The sequence below is a fragment of the Hoplias malabaricus genome, chromosome 2, assembly GCF_029633855.1.
Source record: "Hoplias malabaricus isolate fHopMal1 chromosome 2, fHopMal1.hap1, whole genome shotgun sequence".
NCBI classification, from domain to species: Eukaryota; Metazoa; Chordata; class Actinopteri; order Characiformes; family Erythrinidae; genus Hoplias; species Hoplias malabaricus.
The window spans coordinates 30,146,527-30,163,477 of record NC_089801.1 but is presented as its reverse complement, the minus strand read 5'-3'; the positions used below and the strand labels follow the sequence as shown (position 1 = coordinate 30,163,477).

General features: G+C 39.6%; 1 protein-coding gene and 1 long non-coding RNA gene across 7 annotated transcripts in view; both read right to left on the bottom strand.

Moving 5' to 3' along the window:
- fcho2 (FCH and mu domain containing endocytic adaptor 2) overlaps positions 1-11,531 on the bottom strand; it is a 58,285-nt gene extending 46,754 nt beyond the window's left edge. For all 6 annotated transcript variants that reach the window (XM_066658507.1, XM_066658505.1, XM_066658508.1 and 3 more), the window contains exon 1: positions 11,334-11,531. In XM_066658507.1, coding sequence (XP_066514604.1) covers positions 11,334-11,366 — 33 coding nt within the window. In that variant the 5' untranslated portion in view covers positions 11,367-11,531. The remainder of the gene's footprint in view (positions 1-11,333) is intronic.
- A 606-nt stretch (positions 11,532-12,137) lies between these two features.
- On the bottom strand, positions 12,138-15,360 carry LOC136679959 (uncharacterized). The gene is made up of 3 exons (XR_010796696.1): positions 15,291-15,360; positions 14,504-14,668; positions 12,138-12,619 (listed from the first exon to the last, which is right to left on the bottom strand). It is a non-coding gene; the product is annotated as an uncharacterized lncRNA (long non-coding RNA).
- Positions 15,361-16,951: the final 1,591 nt, after the last annotated feature.

Here is a 16,951-nt window from a genome sequence, read left to right as displayed (position 1 = left end):
TTTAACTGCTTTGTTCATTTGTTCATTTGTTCATTTATATATAAAGAGTAAATAAAGTTACAATGTTGTTGCCCTGTTGTCCACCACCGCCACACCCCTGCCCCCAGTGCATCTGTGAATATCATGTCAAGTTCAAAATATTTTTGAGCCTTTTTTTTCTCTCCATACAGATGTCAACTGACAAACATTTGATTTGAAATCTCAGCCAACTCTGTCTAGACTCATGATAATGAATGAGTCTATTCAACTATTCAACTGTTATATCAGAATTTTTTTTTTTTAGCATATTACCGATGTTTACAGGATTCTTATTAGGATGTGTGTGTGTGGGTATAGGGTTTATCACTAAGAAACCCCAGCATTAAAAAAAGAAAATGTTCTTTCTTCTTTTCCTGTATTAGGAACGAAACAGGGAACAAATAGTGGTTTGCTCTGAACAGTCTGAGCATGGGAAATGGTCAGTCGATCTAATAATGGTGTGCTGCAGATTGCTATGTTTGTGTGTGGTATTCTCAACTCTCCAGTGACGAGAATGTCCAAGTCTAGCAAAAAAAAAAAAACCAAAGGAGGGAGGCCAAGACACGTGTGTGTGTGTGTGAGTGAGAGAGAGTGAGAGAGAGAGAGAGAGAGAGAGAGAGAGAGAGAGAGTGTCTCAGTCAGAATTCCATCCGACAGTTTTTTCTCATATCTACAGTTAAAAGTGGTGGCTTTGTTAAAATGTACTGTACAGCACAGTGGTAACAGCCAAAATGGAAAGGTGTTAACTATTTGCCCGGTCATCTGCTTAGTTTAGTGCACAGAATTCAGTTTAAAATACCCAAATGGGCTCTTGCCTTATAGTAAATATCACACAACATGTAACAGAGTATTTACATTCTGTCTGAGATCATGCTGAAGTCCAATAGTATCACGTGGATGGGAAAGCAGAAGCCAAGACGTCATTTGTTTATCCATTACCTTTTGTTATATGGGTGTGGGTACATATGTACAAGTCAATACTATGGAAAGGGAAAACAGGGTGTAGCTTATCTACACTGAAGAAGCAAGAGCAAACATAAAGCTAACCTGTAGCAGTGTACACTAATGGCCATAATATGTTGCAATAACATTTTGACTAAGAAAAAGATGGCGAAACTACAAACAATAATATTAATTTTAAAAAATCAATTAATTGCTCCCATAATGTCAAAAAAGTAAAAAAAAAAAATCAGCCAAGCCATGGCAGACATGACATTTTAGTGTGGAGCCCTGCCTAATGCTGGCTAGTTCACTGCAGCAGTCAACATAATACTGTTCTCGCACTTTTGTGGAACAGCAGAGACGTCAGCCAAGATTCTTTAGATAACTAGACTAACATAACAAAGAGTTACAAGACAAGCACAGAACAGGATGCAGATTCCATTTGTTCTGTCAGCTTTGCAAGAGCTCTTCTATGATTTCCTCACACTTACTTATGCAACCATTTAATCAGAGGTTTTGAAAGATTTGTGACCTAATAATATGAATGCTGACCTAGGCAGATCACATCAGACAACGTATGAGAGTCGTCTTAAAAATGTCAAACCAAATCTGCAGCAGTGCAAACCACTATATGAAATAATAAACCGACAACAGAATCAGATACTACAAAAACTGTTGACACATGTAAAAGGTGATGAAGAGGAAATCATCAACTACTAGCATAGGGAACATTTCAGATTTTACCTACCCACCCTGAGAGAACGAAGCCAATCCTGCTCTAAGGCTATGTTCACACAGTAAATCAGATTTGCTTTTTCATATGTGGCATGGATGTGTTGTTTGTGTGGCTATGTGAACAGCACAATGGCAGTGAATCTGATGTTATTTACGCCTTTATTGGTTGTCCGTTGGTTGTCTTACTGTACAACACTTTGGCTGACACTTGTTGTCTTTTAAATGTGCTATATAAATAAAGTTTTCGTGTCTTGACTTTTTTAAAATCAGATTTGGGCCACTTTCATATGTGGTACTGAGATCTGATCCATATCCGATATGTAGCAATACGACTCTGTCTGAACGACCAGATCAGAATTGACGTGACATTTGTGATGTCACTCCAGCCGTTGAGAATGATCTCCGGATTTTTGGTTTTAATTTCATGTGTGGAAATTTGTATTAAGTATTTTAATAAATGAAACATTCTTTCTAAACAGTGCCATATCAGTTTTATAATATTAATATGGGTATGAAGCTGCTTAAATGTGGACAATGGAAATATTAAACTAGGGTTTTTTGGGATACAGTGCAGCACAGTAAAACACCAGTCTGGTTCTGTGCCTGCTTTCCAAAACAAAAGTGCTTTGTATGAAACAAACTGACATTTCTTTCTGGTCATCACATGAAGCACTGTCCTTTAGCACATACAGGTCAATTTAGGAGCGTAATCTGTTCAGACTGATGACAGATATAGGTCACATTATATAAACAATGTGAACAGCAGAACAAAAAAAACTGCTGTTTTTCGCTTTATTTCCTGCTTTTACCTGCTGTGTGTGTCATCAGTTTTACCTGATTGGTGTCATCACTGTGGGTCGAATATATGATCACCCAATGACTGGACCAACTCTTAAGCCAGGCGTACACTGTGCGATTTTTAAAGTCATGTGCATTGGTGACATCTCACACTGCAGGTTTGAAATTTATTGTGTACGGATAATGCCTGTGATTTACATTATTAAACTGTATGAACTGACTATTTAACACGATGTAGGTGCTTCCACTGCACGTTGCAGCTTGGGAACAGTTCTGTCTGCATACACTCTTTTCAGCATGGCGTGCTGTGTATCAAGCTGAAGCACACAGTGAGAGAGAGAGAGCGCGAGAGAGAGATATGCTTAAAGATACTGAGCGTGGTGTTGATAGCATCAGCAAAGCACAGTGAAAAACAGCTAAACTTAAATTTAAGAGCCCCGGCTATTTCCTGCCATAATTTTTCACGTGCATGCCTGTCATGGAGGAGGTTGATGACAGATCACATAAGAAAGAATGCTGCTGCCAAACCTCCACTAGCCTAGCCTCCAAATACTTGTTTGTTGACACCCACTGACATAGATCTGAAAAGACGTTTGGGAAAACAGGTTGTGACGTTGAGAAATCGGCTCGCAAGATTATTCACACTGTGAGACAAGCAACCAAAATTTCTGACATCCATCCGATTGCCTGACTGGTCAATCTGAACTCATCTGGGCAGTTAATCGGAGGTTGCTACCCTTCTCACACTGTACATTAAATGTATGCTGTTCGAGCCAAAATTTGGGCCGATCCTGAGATCCAGTTGGCTTTGAGCATATCAGGCTTAAAATCGGGCTAAAATCACAGTGTACACCTGGCTTTAGATGGTAGTGTCCCCAGTCTCAAATTTTTAAATCTTTTATAAATGATTTATTTTTTAATAAAAATGTATCCCTAAATATGTCCTGGCACAATTTTTCAATAGATTTTATTGCAAATAGTTTCTAATTCAATTGAGTGTCTATTCATTCATTGCTATAGCCAGACATATCTAGGTCTTTGAATGAAATAACCGACCAAGACGTTAAAACAATTGACATGTTCTTTTAAACCTGGGGAACCAAAATCAGGTCCAATCAATTTTTTATAATGTTAAATGACTGACCTTCAATTTCACACTTCAACTCCTCTTGTAAAATCAACAATGAAATGTAAGGCAAACAGGAGGGAAAACGCACACACTGACAGGCTCAAAGTTCAGCTAAACTCTATTCACAGGAAATCATGAACTCTTCAAATGACCTTCTGAACTCAAGCCCCCTTTTAAAGGAAGCCTTTCTGTTGAAGGCATCTGCCAGGCAGATGCACTGCCTTTGAACACAACAATGAAAGAGGGCTGCAATTAAAACTTGTAAGAGGCCACACTTTACGTCTGCATCTTTTAATATATAGAGTAGGGTTGGGCGGTATAACAGTAACATTGTATACCACTGTATTTAAAAATGTGGATGGTCTCAAAGTGAGGTTGGTGTGTATGTCAAATTTCTGTTCTGTGTCTGACTAAATTAAGTACAATGCCAAAGATTCAATTCATGTGCACATAAAGTCCCATCCACCACAGAGCGAGGTCGCCATGGGAGCTCACTGACTAGTGATGTCACACCCCTATGGAGAAAAACACAAGCCCAGTAGCCTACCACAATGCTGAGTTTAACAACCATGTTTGGGTTAAAAGAGAGAGGAAGGAAGCTGAAAACCCTTCACTCGACTTTGTGCTCACAGGTAAGATGCTTTATCTTCTAAATGTGTGTTTTGAGCCTTAGTTCATTGGAAAATCATCCGCTGTGGTGTGCTAATCCACAAGTGCCCATTAGCTGACAAAATAAGGCTTAGCACTGCACAGCACAAACACTCAGAAAGCCCTTCACTCAAAATTGTGTTCACAAATATAAGGCTCAGCCCAGCCCGGCAGTGCACACCCGATATCCACATGCTCTCTTTTCTCTTACAGTGCCCTCCATAAATATTGGCACCTCTGGTTAAGAAGTGTTCTTTGGCTTCATGTGTGCCACAATTATTGGCACCCCTGATGTTAGTACTTTGTACAACCTCCTTTTGCCAACAAGACGGCACTTAATCTTCTATAACCCTTCACAAGAGAGATCTTCGACCATTCCTCTTTGCACAACCTCTCTAAATCGTCCAGAGTCCTTGGTCTTCTCCTATGGACGCTCCTCTTCAGCTCACCCCCCAGGTTTTCCATTGGGTTGAGGTCTGGGGACTGAGATGGCCATGAGAGGAGCTTGATTTTGTGCCTTGTGAACCACTTTGAGTAGATTTCGTCACATGTTTAGGGTCATTATCTTGCTGAAAGACCCAGTGACAACCCATCTTCAGCTTGTGGGCAGAGGCCACCAGATTCTGATTCAAAATGTCCTTATATTTCAAAGAGTTCATGATCCCATGTGTCCTTAGAAAGTTTCCCAAGTCCTTTGGAGTAGAAACAGGCCCACAGCATCACCGATCCTCCCCCATACTTAACAGTGGGCATGAGGTGTTTTTCTGTGTACTCATCCTTGGTGTTACACCAGACCCACTTAGAGTGTTTGCTGCAAAAAGCTCTATCTTGGTCACATCTGACCAAAGCACACAGTCCCAGTTAATATCCCAGTACCGCTTGGCAAACTCCCAAACAGGTTGTTGGCATGTAGATAGCACCTGATGGTTGTCTGGGGGACCTCGTAATCCCAAGATGCTACCATTTGATTCAATAATCTTACAGTGAGCTTTGGAGAACGTGGTGCAAGATACACTTGCGTCCTCTTCCAGGCTTGTGTGTCACAGTTCCAGATGTATTGAACTTTTTGATGACTGCTCAGACTGTAGCTAAGGGCATCTGCAGGTGAGTGGATATTTTCTTGTAGCCATTGCCTGAGTTATGAAGGTCGACACAAATCTACCTTACTTGAATAGTGTGTTCTCTTGTCTTTCCCATGTTTAAGAGTGAGTAAGAGAAATAGGCCTCTGTGTAACACCATATTTATACCACAGGGAAACAGGACGTGATGAATTACTAATTAAAGGTTACTAGATACTTTGACTCACTTTATACACTACAGCAGAAATTACATAAATATTTCAATACATTTATTTCCAAGAAATTGTTAAGGGTGCCAATAATTGTGGAACAGGTCTTTTTATGGGAAATAATTATTTCTTAGTCAGGTTTTTTTCTTTAATATTTTTTTCCACTTGAGTTGAAGGTTAAAATTTTTTTTAACACATTTTAAATAGGGGTGCCAATAATTATGGAGGGCGCTGTATCTGTGTGGGTTTTCTCTCACAGTCCAAATACATGTTTTTAGGTGGACTGGCTGTGCAAAAAAAAGTCCATAGGTGTGAGTGTGTGATGGACTGGTGCCCTTTACAAGATTATGGTTGGGTGCAAGGCAGGACCACATCCGGGACAGGGCACCAGTCCATCACACAGTCACACCTATTGACTTTTTTTTTTTCTTTTCGCACAGCCAGTGATGAAGTGGTTACTAGGGTTGGATGTTATAACGATAATACCATAAACCTCTGTTATTTAAATATGTGGACAGAATCTCAAGATGAGGGCAGTATTTATGACATGTGTGTTGTGTCAAATTTCTGTTCTGTGTCTTTGAAAGTTCGCTAAAATTTTCATGTGCATTTAGAGTGTCACTGGGAGGAGGGGGCGCTGTGGGAGCTCACTGACTGCTGATGTAACGGTCTGAAAACGGGTGGAGAAAAACACAAGCCCCGTTGCCCACTGCAGTTGTAAGTTTAGCGTTGTGTTTTGGATTAAAAGAGTGAGGAAAAAAGTGGTAAACAGACAAAATTCTCAGAAAATCCTTCATTCACAGGTATATGGCTTTTATTTTATAAAAATGTGTGTTTTGAGCCTTAATTTGCTGAAAAACCTGCTGTGGTGTGCTAAACCACAAGTGCTTGTTAGCACCAGCTATGCATCTAAACAGAACTGTCTTATTTTGCTTATTTTTAAATTTTCTGTTCCTTCAGCACACATCACTGAAATTTGCTCTCCCTCAGAAACAGTGTGTTATTGTCAACACATGTGTCAGTGTGCACTGTCAGGCTGTGTTTAGCTAAGTTCACTCGACTTTGTGTTCACAGACAACGCAGCCTGACAGAGCACCACCTCCCCACGGAAATACCGTATATTCATTCATTCATTTATTATCTGTAACCGCTTATCCGCAATAATATTTTGAGATGGTATGAAGGTATGAAAAATGTAGATACCGCCCTTGCCTAGTGGTTACAGACCTAAATAAATGGATAAATTAATGAGACCTGGCTTAACACGGCACACAGACCTGTCAAAATTCCAGTGTCCAGTCCAGTTCTGAGAACTGTCGGGTAGGTAGCATTGTACATCTCTGAAGCTTAAGCAAAACTTACAACTGCCCAACAAAAAATGAAGTAACATTAATATAATCAACAATTAAAAAAAGAAAAAACTGAAATTGAAAAACGAGGCGAAGGTGAAAATTTTCTTCTACAATCCAAAATCACATCCTGGTTAGGTGGACTTTCTGTACAAAAAGCACCTATAAGTGTGAATGACTGATGCCCTGTAATGGAATGGTGTCCCATCTTTTTTTTTCTGACTTTCACTCAAAGATTCATAATCCAGCATCACCCTGAACATGATAATTTGGTTTCAGAAAATGAATGAAGCTTATAGTCACCACATTTCATTAGATCAGATACACATACAGGAGCCTTTTTTTCTCCATAGTACATAGTACTTTGTGTTCACTATTGTAATTTTTCTGTTCACAGATGTGTAAAACAACCAGTGACAATGGGAGAATATGAGACACTTGTAAAGGGCAAAGAGTCACTAGATTACAGGCTTCAAGATAGCAGGAAATGTCTTGCGGTGTGAGCTGCTGTCATGCAATGTTTTTGTTTGTGGGGAACAAGGAAATAAGGTTTCCTTAACACATTCTTTTGTTGTGGTAAGTACAAGGTAGCACTCATTTTAGAGGCACTCTCATTCATTTCTGCAGTGTCATAAATGTATTAGAGCCTGAGCTAGAGAGGAAAACACAAATGAACTAGTCAAGCTGTAAATGGAAATTGTCAAATTACGTCATGGCTGGCCTGTGGAAGGTAAATACTTGGTAGATTTGACTGATAAGCTTTTTCCATTGTCAACAATAGCAACTTTTCGGTTCCAGATTTACTGCAAATCTGCAGGCCCCAGAAAATACAGACAAGGCTGTTCCCAGAAGTCACAGAAGTTAGAAAAATATATAGCTATTAGGGGTAATCTGCTAAAACCCTAGAGACAAGGGAAACCATAACATAATACATTTAAGCACACACGCACATGCACGCACACACACATCTATTGTGACGGTACAGTGAGTGCACCAACGTGCTGACCAAGCAACTTCAGTTCCCATGAGATAAACACACTTGCAGATATCCACTCACGGTGCTAGGGTGTGCCCTGGTGTGTAGGATATCTTCTGCACAATGGGACCTACTAGTACTCATGGACATTTTGATCCTTGGTAAGAGTGGTGCTCTGCATCACTGACATTTGTGGCATGGGAAATAAATTTGCTACAGATTTACTCCATATGATTTAAAGATCGTACCCATTAGAACACTAAACTCAAGGGGCAGATTAAAATCTTAAATGAGTGGTTCAACACCTGAGCCTCAAACCTCCCATACGCTGCCCCCTGAAAAATCGGTACTGCCGGCGTGTGAAGGACACAGATTATAAAATGTGTTAAAGAGTGAGTGAAAGAAAGTAAAAGTGCGAAAGCTGCACAGCTCTGGAAAAGACTGAGCGGGTGTGTATTCATGTGTGTGTCCTGCATCACAAGCACACAGCTGATCATAGCCGTTGCTGTCCTGCTGAGCCCTCCCGCACAAAGAGCTGATTGAGAACCATTACACCATGCTCTCTAAACCTCACATATTTAGCTTTCCCCATCTCATTGTCTCTTGCTATCTTGACTGTTATTCAGTGGTTCATTGGACCCATATATTAGTGAAAACCATGCCAAACTCTGAGGCAATCACAGCTCAGTTTAACAAGTGGAAACACCAATGGCCATGTTCAGTCAAGCACTGCAGGTTAAACCCTTTGAACCCTATGCTTACATTTCTTACCAGGCTTAAAAAATGATAACAAAGATGAGATACTAATGAAAAAGTTACTTGATATGCATTAAAAAGCACATCAGTTGCATAGCTATGAATGTGGGTGTGCACCTTTGTCAAAATCTCTCCACTGACACCTTTAATTTCTGAAGAAACACTGGGCCAATAATAGACAAAATACATTATACCAATACATTAACCTAAAGTGACCTTGCTATATGCCAAGTGTGTGCTAGAGAAGTGTAATGGGCTATGAAACTGGGCTATGAAAGAGCTGAATTACTTTCTCTAAAGTGATGAAGCAAAATTCAAAACCATCCAATTCAAGCAATTGGTAACAGACTGATTAAGTTTAGCTGCCTACTGTTTTACTTCTATGAAACCTTGTGCAAGACTAATGCTAGTTTAACTTCCTCAAACACATATCCAACATCTGCTGCATTTACAGACGGAACCATGACCACAAGCCACAGCACACATGTATACACGCATCTATGTTTAACCTTTTTCACTTTGCTCTGAAATAAAATGTCACCATGGATTCACATTGCCACTAGTGGCACATAACCCTGAATTACAATACTGTCATCAGCAAACACTTCCAATGAGAAGTCAAAAGGAAATGGTCACAGCTGAAATTGAAATTCCAAGACAACAAGGCAATGCTACACTTTTCAAGCAAGACACTATCGTCTTCTGGCAAAAAAGTGTGCTTACGAAATCCTTTCTCTGGATGACTGAAAGGGGAAATAATGGAGTATTTTGTAAGGGTGGAGGCCTCAAACGGGAAAACTGTTTATTTTTTAGTATATCTAAAGTGTTAAGACTGAAACAATATCATTCACAGGGGTTTGTTCTGAAATGCACAACTGTTGAAAATCTATGTCCACACTATTCACAGGAACCACGTGTAAGGAGTTTAAAGTACCCTTCTGGTCAAAATTAATCTCTGTTCATAAAATAAGACAATGAGGAGAAAAAATATATATCTCCTAACGCCTTGTTGTCTTTGTTGTAACTACAGGAGGTCGTCAGTCCCGAGTTACGATGTTTCGTGGTTACGACACATCTCCCATTTACTGTATAAAGCCTTGTTTCAACTTAAGTGGTTTTGCGTCGTTAACGTCGTAACGCAAACTTCGTGTTTGGTGTTCACGGCTAAAGAATCCATGGTTACGCGGCTCGGGACCGAGGAGGACGGCGTCACCCCAGTTGCATTGTAGGATAAGTGCTTACAGTATGTTATTTACGTACAGTATGTACATATGTTACGACTTACACTGAAAATCGGTTTACACCTTCACCTTCATTTAGTATGTTGATCTGTGAATATGCAAGTTTTCTTCAACAGCTTAAAAGCCCTGCACCACCAATTGACAGGACTGGTTTCTTATTTTTTTGACATAAAAAACCATGTCTGTCTGAATTCGCCTATTTTACACTGACTTTTGAATGCTGAAGTTTAAAAGAAAAATACTCTTCAATGATACTGACTGCTTATTTTATCCATGAACACATTTTCTAGCTTATATGGACATGTTTACATGGATAAAAACTAGATTTTAACTGGAGAGTGTCTTTAATGCCTCTAAGGGAGTGCTTCTTCACAGAGAGTTATCATATGGAACAGAAATTAATTTGTTGTTTAATGCCAAAGATATTGTATTACAATGGTTTGTGACATTTTTACATTAAATGAAGGTTCACTGTTCATTTTACTACATGAAATGAGTGACCTTGTTACATTGGTTTCAATCAAAACCTGAAATTAGTCTACAGAAATCCAGAGGTCTGAATCACCTGCAGCGGCTGGGTTGAGTTTAAATTAATATTTCTAAATAACCCCAAACCCCTAAATTAACAACATTAATGCTATTAACAATTGAACATTAGCTGCTGCTGTGGGTTTTTTTTCTTTGCTGAAATACTATGAATATCTGACAGAAAATTGTCGTAAGAGATTTCAGACCAACACAGGTCTGACAGAGGTCTGCTGTGTAAACCAGAACCCGAAGAATGAGGTAAAATTATAGTGTGTACATGTAAACGAAAGCACAGAGAAGTTACAGCTCACAACTCAACTACAATTAAGGCTCTGAGAAAGTCTGGTCTCTCACTCGAACTTAAACATAAGAAAATGACGGGGAAAAAAATTCACTGGTGATTGATAGCGCCAACATCCAATTAGCCTCCAGAACTGGATCATCAACATTCCAGGGACGTTGCTCACGGCCAATCACATCGCGCAAAGGCGGGGGCAAATGTCTCCTGGTGTTGGTCGTGGGGCTAAATCCAAAACCACATCCTACAGTACTATGCAAACTGTACTATGGAAGGCACTTATCTAATAATGAGGTACTATTTCAGACACACTATGTAGTGCACTAGTTCGCCGTTTAGGCCGCAGCCGTTAGATTTCTCCGAGGCCCAGTCCCCGGAGTGGAGGAGAACATATTCGCCGACACTGGTAACAGAGGAACGGGGCAACCGTTTAATTAAACCGCCTTTCCCCTCAGTCGATTTTAACCGGCGAGCTTTCTATAACACACACCGAGAAACTAACACACATACCGGTCTTCAAATAAAAACAAGCAGGCTGTGTTTATTGAACGGAAGGGACGTGAATTGAAGCCGGTTAAACACAGTACCCTCATACACCGAGAGGAAAAAATAAACAACAACCTTACCCAGAAATTTTCCAGGAAATACGGTGTTATCATCTTGAACTGCTCCCTTCTCAATCCGGCTGTTCTTCTCTTTCACCTGAACTCTGTTTTGCTACCAATAGTCGTGATTAATCCGGAGTCCTCCCTCTGGTGTTGTTGTGTCTGTGGCTATTTCTTTTTCCTCCCCCCTTCTCTCCTGCTCGGTTTTTTCCTCCGCTGACTCTGCCAGACTGCAGCGAGACGCCGGGGAGGTGGTGGCGCTGTTACCGTTACCGCTACCGCCATCTAGTGTCAGTCTGTAGTTTTCATCAGTAAATAACCAAAGCTTCCTTGAATTCATTTGGGATTGTCAGAGAAAACGCTATCTCTGAAGGAAAATGAATTTCATTTATTTAGCAGAAGATCTAGATTAATTTAAATAAAAATAAAGAAAAATTCAAAGTATAAGTATATTAATAAGCCACTTCACAACATTTAGACCAATGTTTGTGGCAATGTTTAAACCAAATTACAGAAAGGGGGCGGTAGGATGGCCCCATCACTGCCATGGGGGATAGTGAGAACAGGCTTCTATCAGCTGATGTGACAGATGTGGGCAATTTGAATGAGTGTTGGAAAAGAAGCAGTGATAAGCCTCGGGTGTTGAAGGAAGAGCATGGTCGCCCCAGCCTCCTGTTGCTGGTGATATTGTTTGCGATTGGAGAGGGTTCACAGAGAGGTTGGCATTACAATTAATTATTGCAGAGAAAATTAGTCAAAACTTTTGGATGAAATAAAAAAGATAAATTCATATTTTTAGAAACCTTTTATTAACAAGGTCAGGTCTGACTGTTGGCAAAACCAACTCTACAGCATATCCTTGCCTTATTTAGACTGGGGGTTTGCATGTAGTGTCACACCACAGGTTTGAAGTTTGACCAAAGCAACTGTGAAAAAGCCAGGACCTTGGAATACCCTGTTTGTACACAAAAGCAGCCAGAACTACAAACAGCAGGCTGCAGAGGAGAAGAAAAACACAGGTGTAAAGGCAGGCTATTCTGGCAGCTCTGCAGCTGAAGCTTTGCTCCAAGCGGACGTTGAGATCCTCAAACTTGTCATGGGTTGGAGTGGGGTGTTCTTCAGCGCAGGGCTCTGGAACAGGGGACAGAGTTGTGCTCTCATTCTGCACTGCAGTACTCACTGTCCTGTTCTCACAGAAGCAGGAGCAAAACCTGCCACAGTCTTCAGTGTGTGTTTTCTGTTCAGGCTGAGGGACCGCAGGGGGCGCTCTGGACTGGCTACATGCACAGAGACCGTCCTTGGAGTTGCTGTTGGTTCAAAGAGGAAAAATCTGAGTACACACCTCAAAAGCAAAAGGTGCCACAAATGGTTCTTTGTGCAGTGTCTTAAATTAAACACTGCTTCTGTACATGTATGTTTGAGTTAGAAGTTTTAATGCTCAACTCCTTGTTTACCATTTTTACTCTCATCTTTTCCACAACAATAAAAACATCTCATTTTCTTTTTCTTTTTTTTCCTTATGAATTTTTAATACAATCAACATTAATAAAACTGTATTTAACTAAATTATTTACTGTCTCAGACTCAGTTTAACTCTATTTACACTTCCATAAAAAAATATAGAGGTTGGAAGAATGTGAATTAAAGGAACACTCTGTAGTATTTCTACCTTAAAATCACAGCTTCAAAATCATTGTGATGCTTCACTGACCTGTAATAGGGAGAACTGAGCCTCTGTCATTGCTACTCCTAGCTCAGCACTGCAGAAACTGCACTATGTTACTTTTGGAGGAAGGTATAACAGTGTTGTAAAAGTGAACTGCACTATGCAGCTGCAGGGTGTGTCCAGTCAATTCCAACTCCAGGCGACCAAATGGATAATGTTTTCCAGAATATCCTGTCTTCTCTTTGGATCTTCAGGCATTTTAATGGCTAATACATTATTTCTCTGACTGTATCCATCCATCTTGTTGTTGGCCATCCTCTTCATATTTTACCTTTCACTGTGTCCTGCTTGTACATTGTCCAGTTTTCACATCCATATAAAGCCACAGGAAGGACCACAGTCTGGACAATTCCGATCTGTGCTTGGTGAGAAACGTCATCACATTTGAAAATCTTTTCCAGGTCCTTCACCCTTGCTTTGCCAAGTGCTGGTCTGTGGCGTATGTCCTGACTGCTGGATCCTGTGTTGCTAATAATGGATCCAAGTTAGCAATAACTTGTAAATAATTTTTTTTTTTTTTTTCCCAACTGTTCTTACAAGTGGGTGGAACGGTGGGTCCTGCTCTGGGTGACTGTCTGTGAGGGGTTTGGTGTGTTCTCCCTGTGTTCTCTCGTGGGTTTCTTCCGGGTGCTCCGGTTCTTCCCACGTTCCAAAAACACACGTTGGTAGGTGGACTGGCAACTCAAAAGTGTCCGTAGGTGTGAGTGTGTGTCACACTGCAAAGGACTGGCGCCCCCTCCAGGGTGTGTTCCCACCTTGCGCCCAGTGATTCCGGGTAGGCTCTGGACCCACCGTGGATAAGCGCTTACAGACAATGAACGAATGGCTTTACAAGTTCCTTCAGGCCTTAATATGTAACAGGTCAGTCTAGGTTAAAGGGACACTAGGTAAGATTTGTTATTTTTACTCCTATGTCTCCCCTAAGGTCATAAATATTTATAGCACTGTACCCTCCTCCAAGTTACATAGTGCATTTTCTGCAGTGTAGCACAGTAGCAACCTCAAAGTCTGTATTCACCCAAAGATTTTGAAGTTGTCATTTTAATGTAAAAATATTACATAATGTTCCTTTAAATACTAACAATAATAAAATATTAGTAAGATTTAATACTGGTGCATTCCATATTAGCTATGAATATATGAACTTTCTAATTATCTTTCTAGTGTTTACTGTGACCATTTTATTGCTGTGCTACTTTCTGACTGGGTCCTCTCACTGATTAGGAGCTTTATATTTTTATTTTAGATATAAAAAATACAAAAAAGAGCTGAATGTTTAGAATTTTCTTTTGGATTTAGGTATGATGTAAATTAGTGATTATGAAAAAATGTATTTATTAACATATTCATATTTTTTTCCTCATTCATATTTATTTATTTTTTCCCTGAAACCTGAATGTTTTAGTCTGTTATTAGCAATGTAATCATGTATTAGCACCATAAAGCTTAAACAGCTAAGTCCTACCAGTGATACGAACACCATTTCCTGTGGTCATCCTCCTCAATTCTGTGTCCTCTGCATATATTCAAGTGAAGCCTGATGATTATTCTAGAACTGGACGATTCACGCACACAGTCTTGATAATCTTGGCCATTTCTTTCTTTAATTAAATGTTCCATGTTTGTACTTCTGTAACATAAAAAGCATATATTAGAGCAAATCAAAATCAAACCAGGAATCTTGTAATCTTTTAGGATTTATGGATTAAATCAGATTTTTCCATGGCCTGAAACTAACAAGCAATGATGAATGTCAGATTTTCTGGAATCAACTCTCAACACCTACTGGAGTTGGAACTGACTCCTTGACTCATTTATTTGTAACTACCTTTTAATAAATTAATTATTTCTGCTTTAAACACAACAGACCTAGAGCCATGGATAAATGGATAGAGCAAACCATACACGCATTCGCAAACAGGAACTGACTCAGCTCCAGGTTTTCAGATCATATAGTCCAAGTTTTGGAGTCAAATACTGGACTCTCTAAAAGCTGAATCCTAATAACTACTGAAACACACAGTAGCCAAACAGCAAGACCTACCATTTCTGTTTAGAGTTATTATGCCCATGTCTCTGTGTTCATCTCTTTTTTTGTGTGTGTGGACATATTCGAAACATTATAATTTCATTGGCAGAAACCTTGCCCTTCTCCACTCCAGTTTAGTTTAGTTTCAATACTTCAGAATACAAGTAATGTTTTCAAAATTATCAGATGTGTGAAGTGATACAAATGAATGTAAGAGCTTTACCTTTACCGTGTTTAAGGCAGAACTCTTCACTTAGGTAAAGGAGACACATACGCCACTCTGTCTGTGTGTGTATGTTTTGGTGATGTTAATCTGTGATGTCATAATACACACCCTGAATTCTGTAATTTACAATTCTACTGTTACTATAGCAGCCTTCCGTATTACTACCATTGCTACTTCTACTGCTACCACAACTAATACAGATACTTATATTATATAATAACAATAAACAGTATTTTATATATGTAGTAGGTGAAACAGCATCATAATGAAACAGAAAAGTCTGCATTTTTAAAAGCTATATCTTACATTTTCTGATTTTCTTTGACTTGTTTATCAGACTTGAACTTAACTGTGCACAAATGTTTAAAATTTTACCTTGTTGTGCTTTAAACAATCCTGCAACCATGTTAGTCCCTATATTGGGGCAAAAAAAAAAAAAAAAAAAAAATCAAATCTAATGTGTTTCTGTAGTACAAAGGGCATTTCAATTCACCTTTTATTATCATAAATTTACCTAAAGGGGCTGCACAAAACTGCTTAAACTGTAATGACTGGCAAAACAAAACAATACTTTATCATTCCTTAAAGTATTTAACTAAATTTCAGTCAATGTCAAACAATTTCACTTCAGATCAGGAGGGGTATTCCACAAAGCAGGGTTTCTCAGTGAACTAGCTAACTTAAGCCCAAAGTTGAGAACTATCCAATAGGAACATCCCTCTGAGATTTTGGGAATACCACACAAGGGTGTAAACATTTTTGTTGTTTTTGCTAACTCATTTACAAGTGGCCTGACTTGTAAATGTGTGTAAAACATTAAGGCCATTTATTAAACACAAACATTGTTCATGTATATAAATATCATACAATCTTCGCTGCGAAAGAGTCAGTGTTTTATGGGAAGTGCTTTAATTATATGGTTAATCTTGAACATAACTGTAAATGATCCATCCATTATCTGTAACCGCTTATCCAATTTAGGGTCGCGGGGGGTCCAGAGCCTACCTGGAATCATTGGGCGCAAGGCGGGAATACACCCTGGAGGGGACGCCAGTCCTTCACAGGGCAACACAGACACACACACATTCACTCACACCTACGGACACTTTCGAGTCGCCAATCCACCTGCAACGTGTGTTTTTGGACTGTGGGAGGAAACCGGAGCACCCGGAGGAAACCCACGCGGACACAGGGAGAACACACCAACTCCTCACAGACAGTCACCCGGAGCGGGAATCGAACCCAAGACCTCCAGGCCCCTGGAGCTGTGTGACTGCGACACTACCTGCTGCGCCACCGTGCCACCCATAACTGTAAATGATTACACTTCTAATTTACACTGACATTTGGTTTGCTGATCTTTTTCTTTATACCATTAAGCAAAGCATGAAAACTGTAACAGTTTATGAAAACGGTTTATTTTCAACAATGTACAGATCCAAGCAGTGATACAAACTCACATCCATCACAAGGTCATACAAACGTCATTACAAAATTACTACAATATAGATTCTTTGCATGATCCAAAATATTTGGTGGCCCCAAAGGAAATGATTACCTTCAATATTTCCATCTCTAAAATTGAGCAGCTTGCTAAAAGGAAGAAAAAAAAATCAATTATCTAATAAGAGTGATGGGAGTTAATGAGCAAAGACATG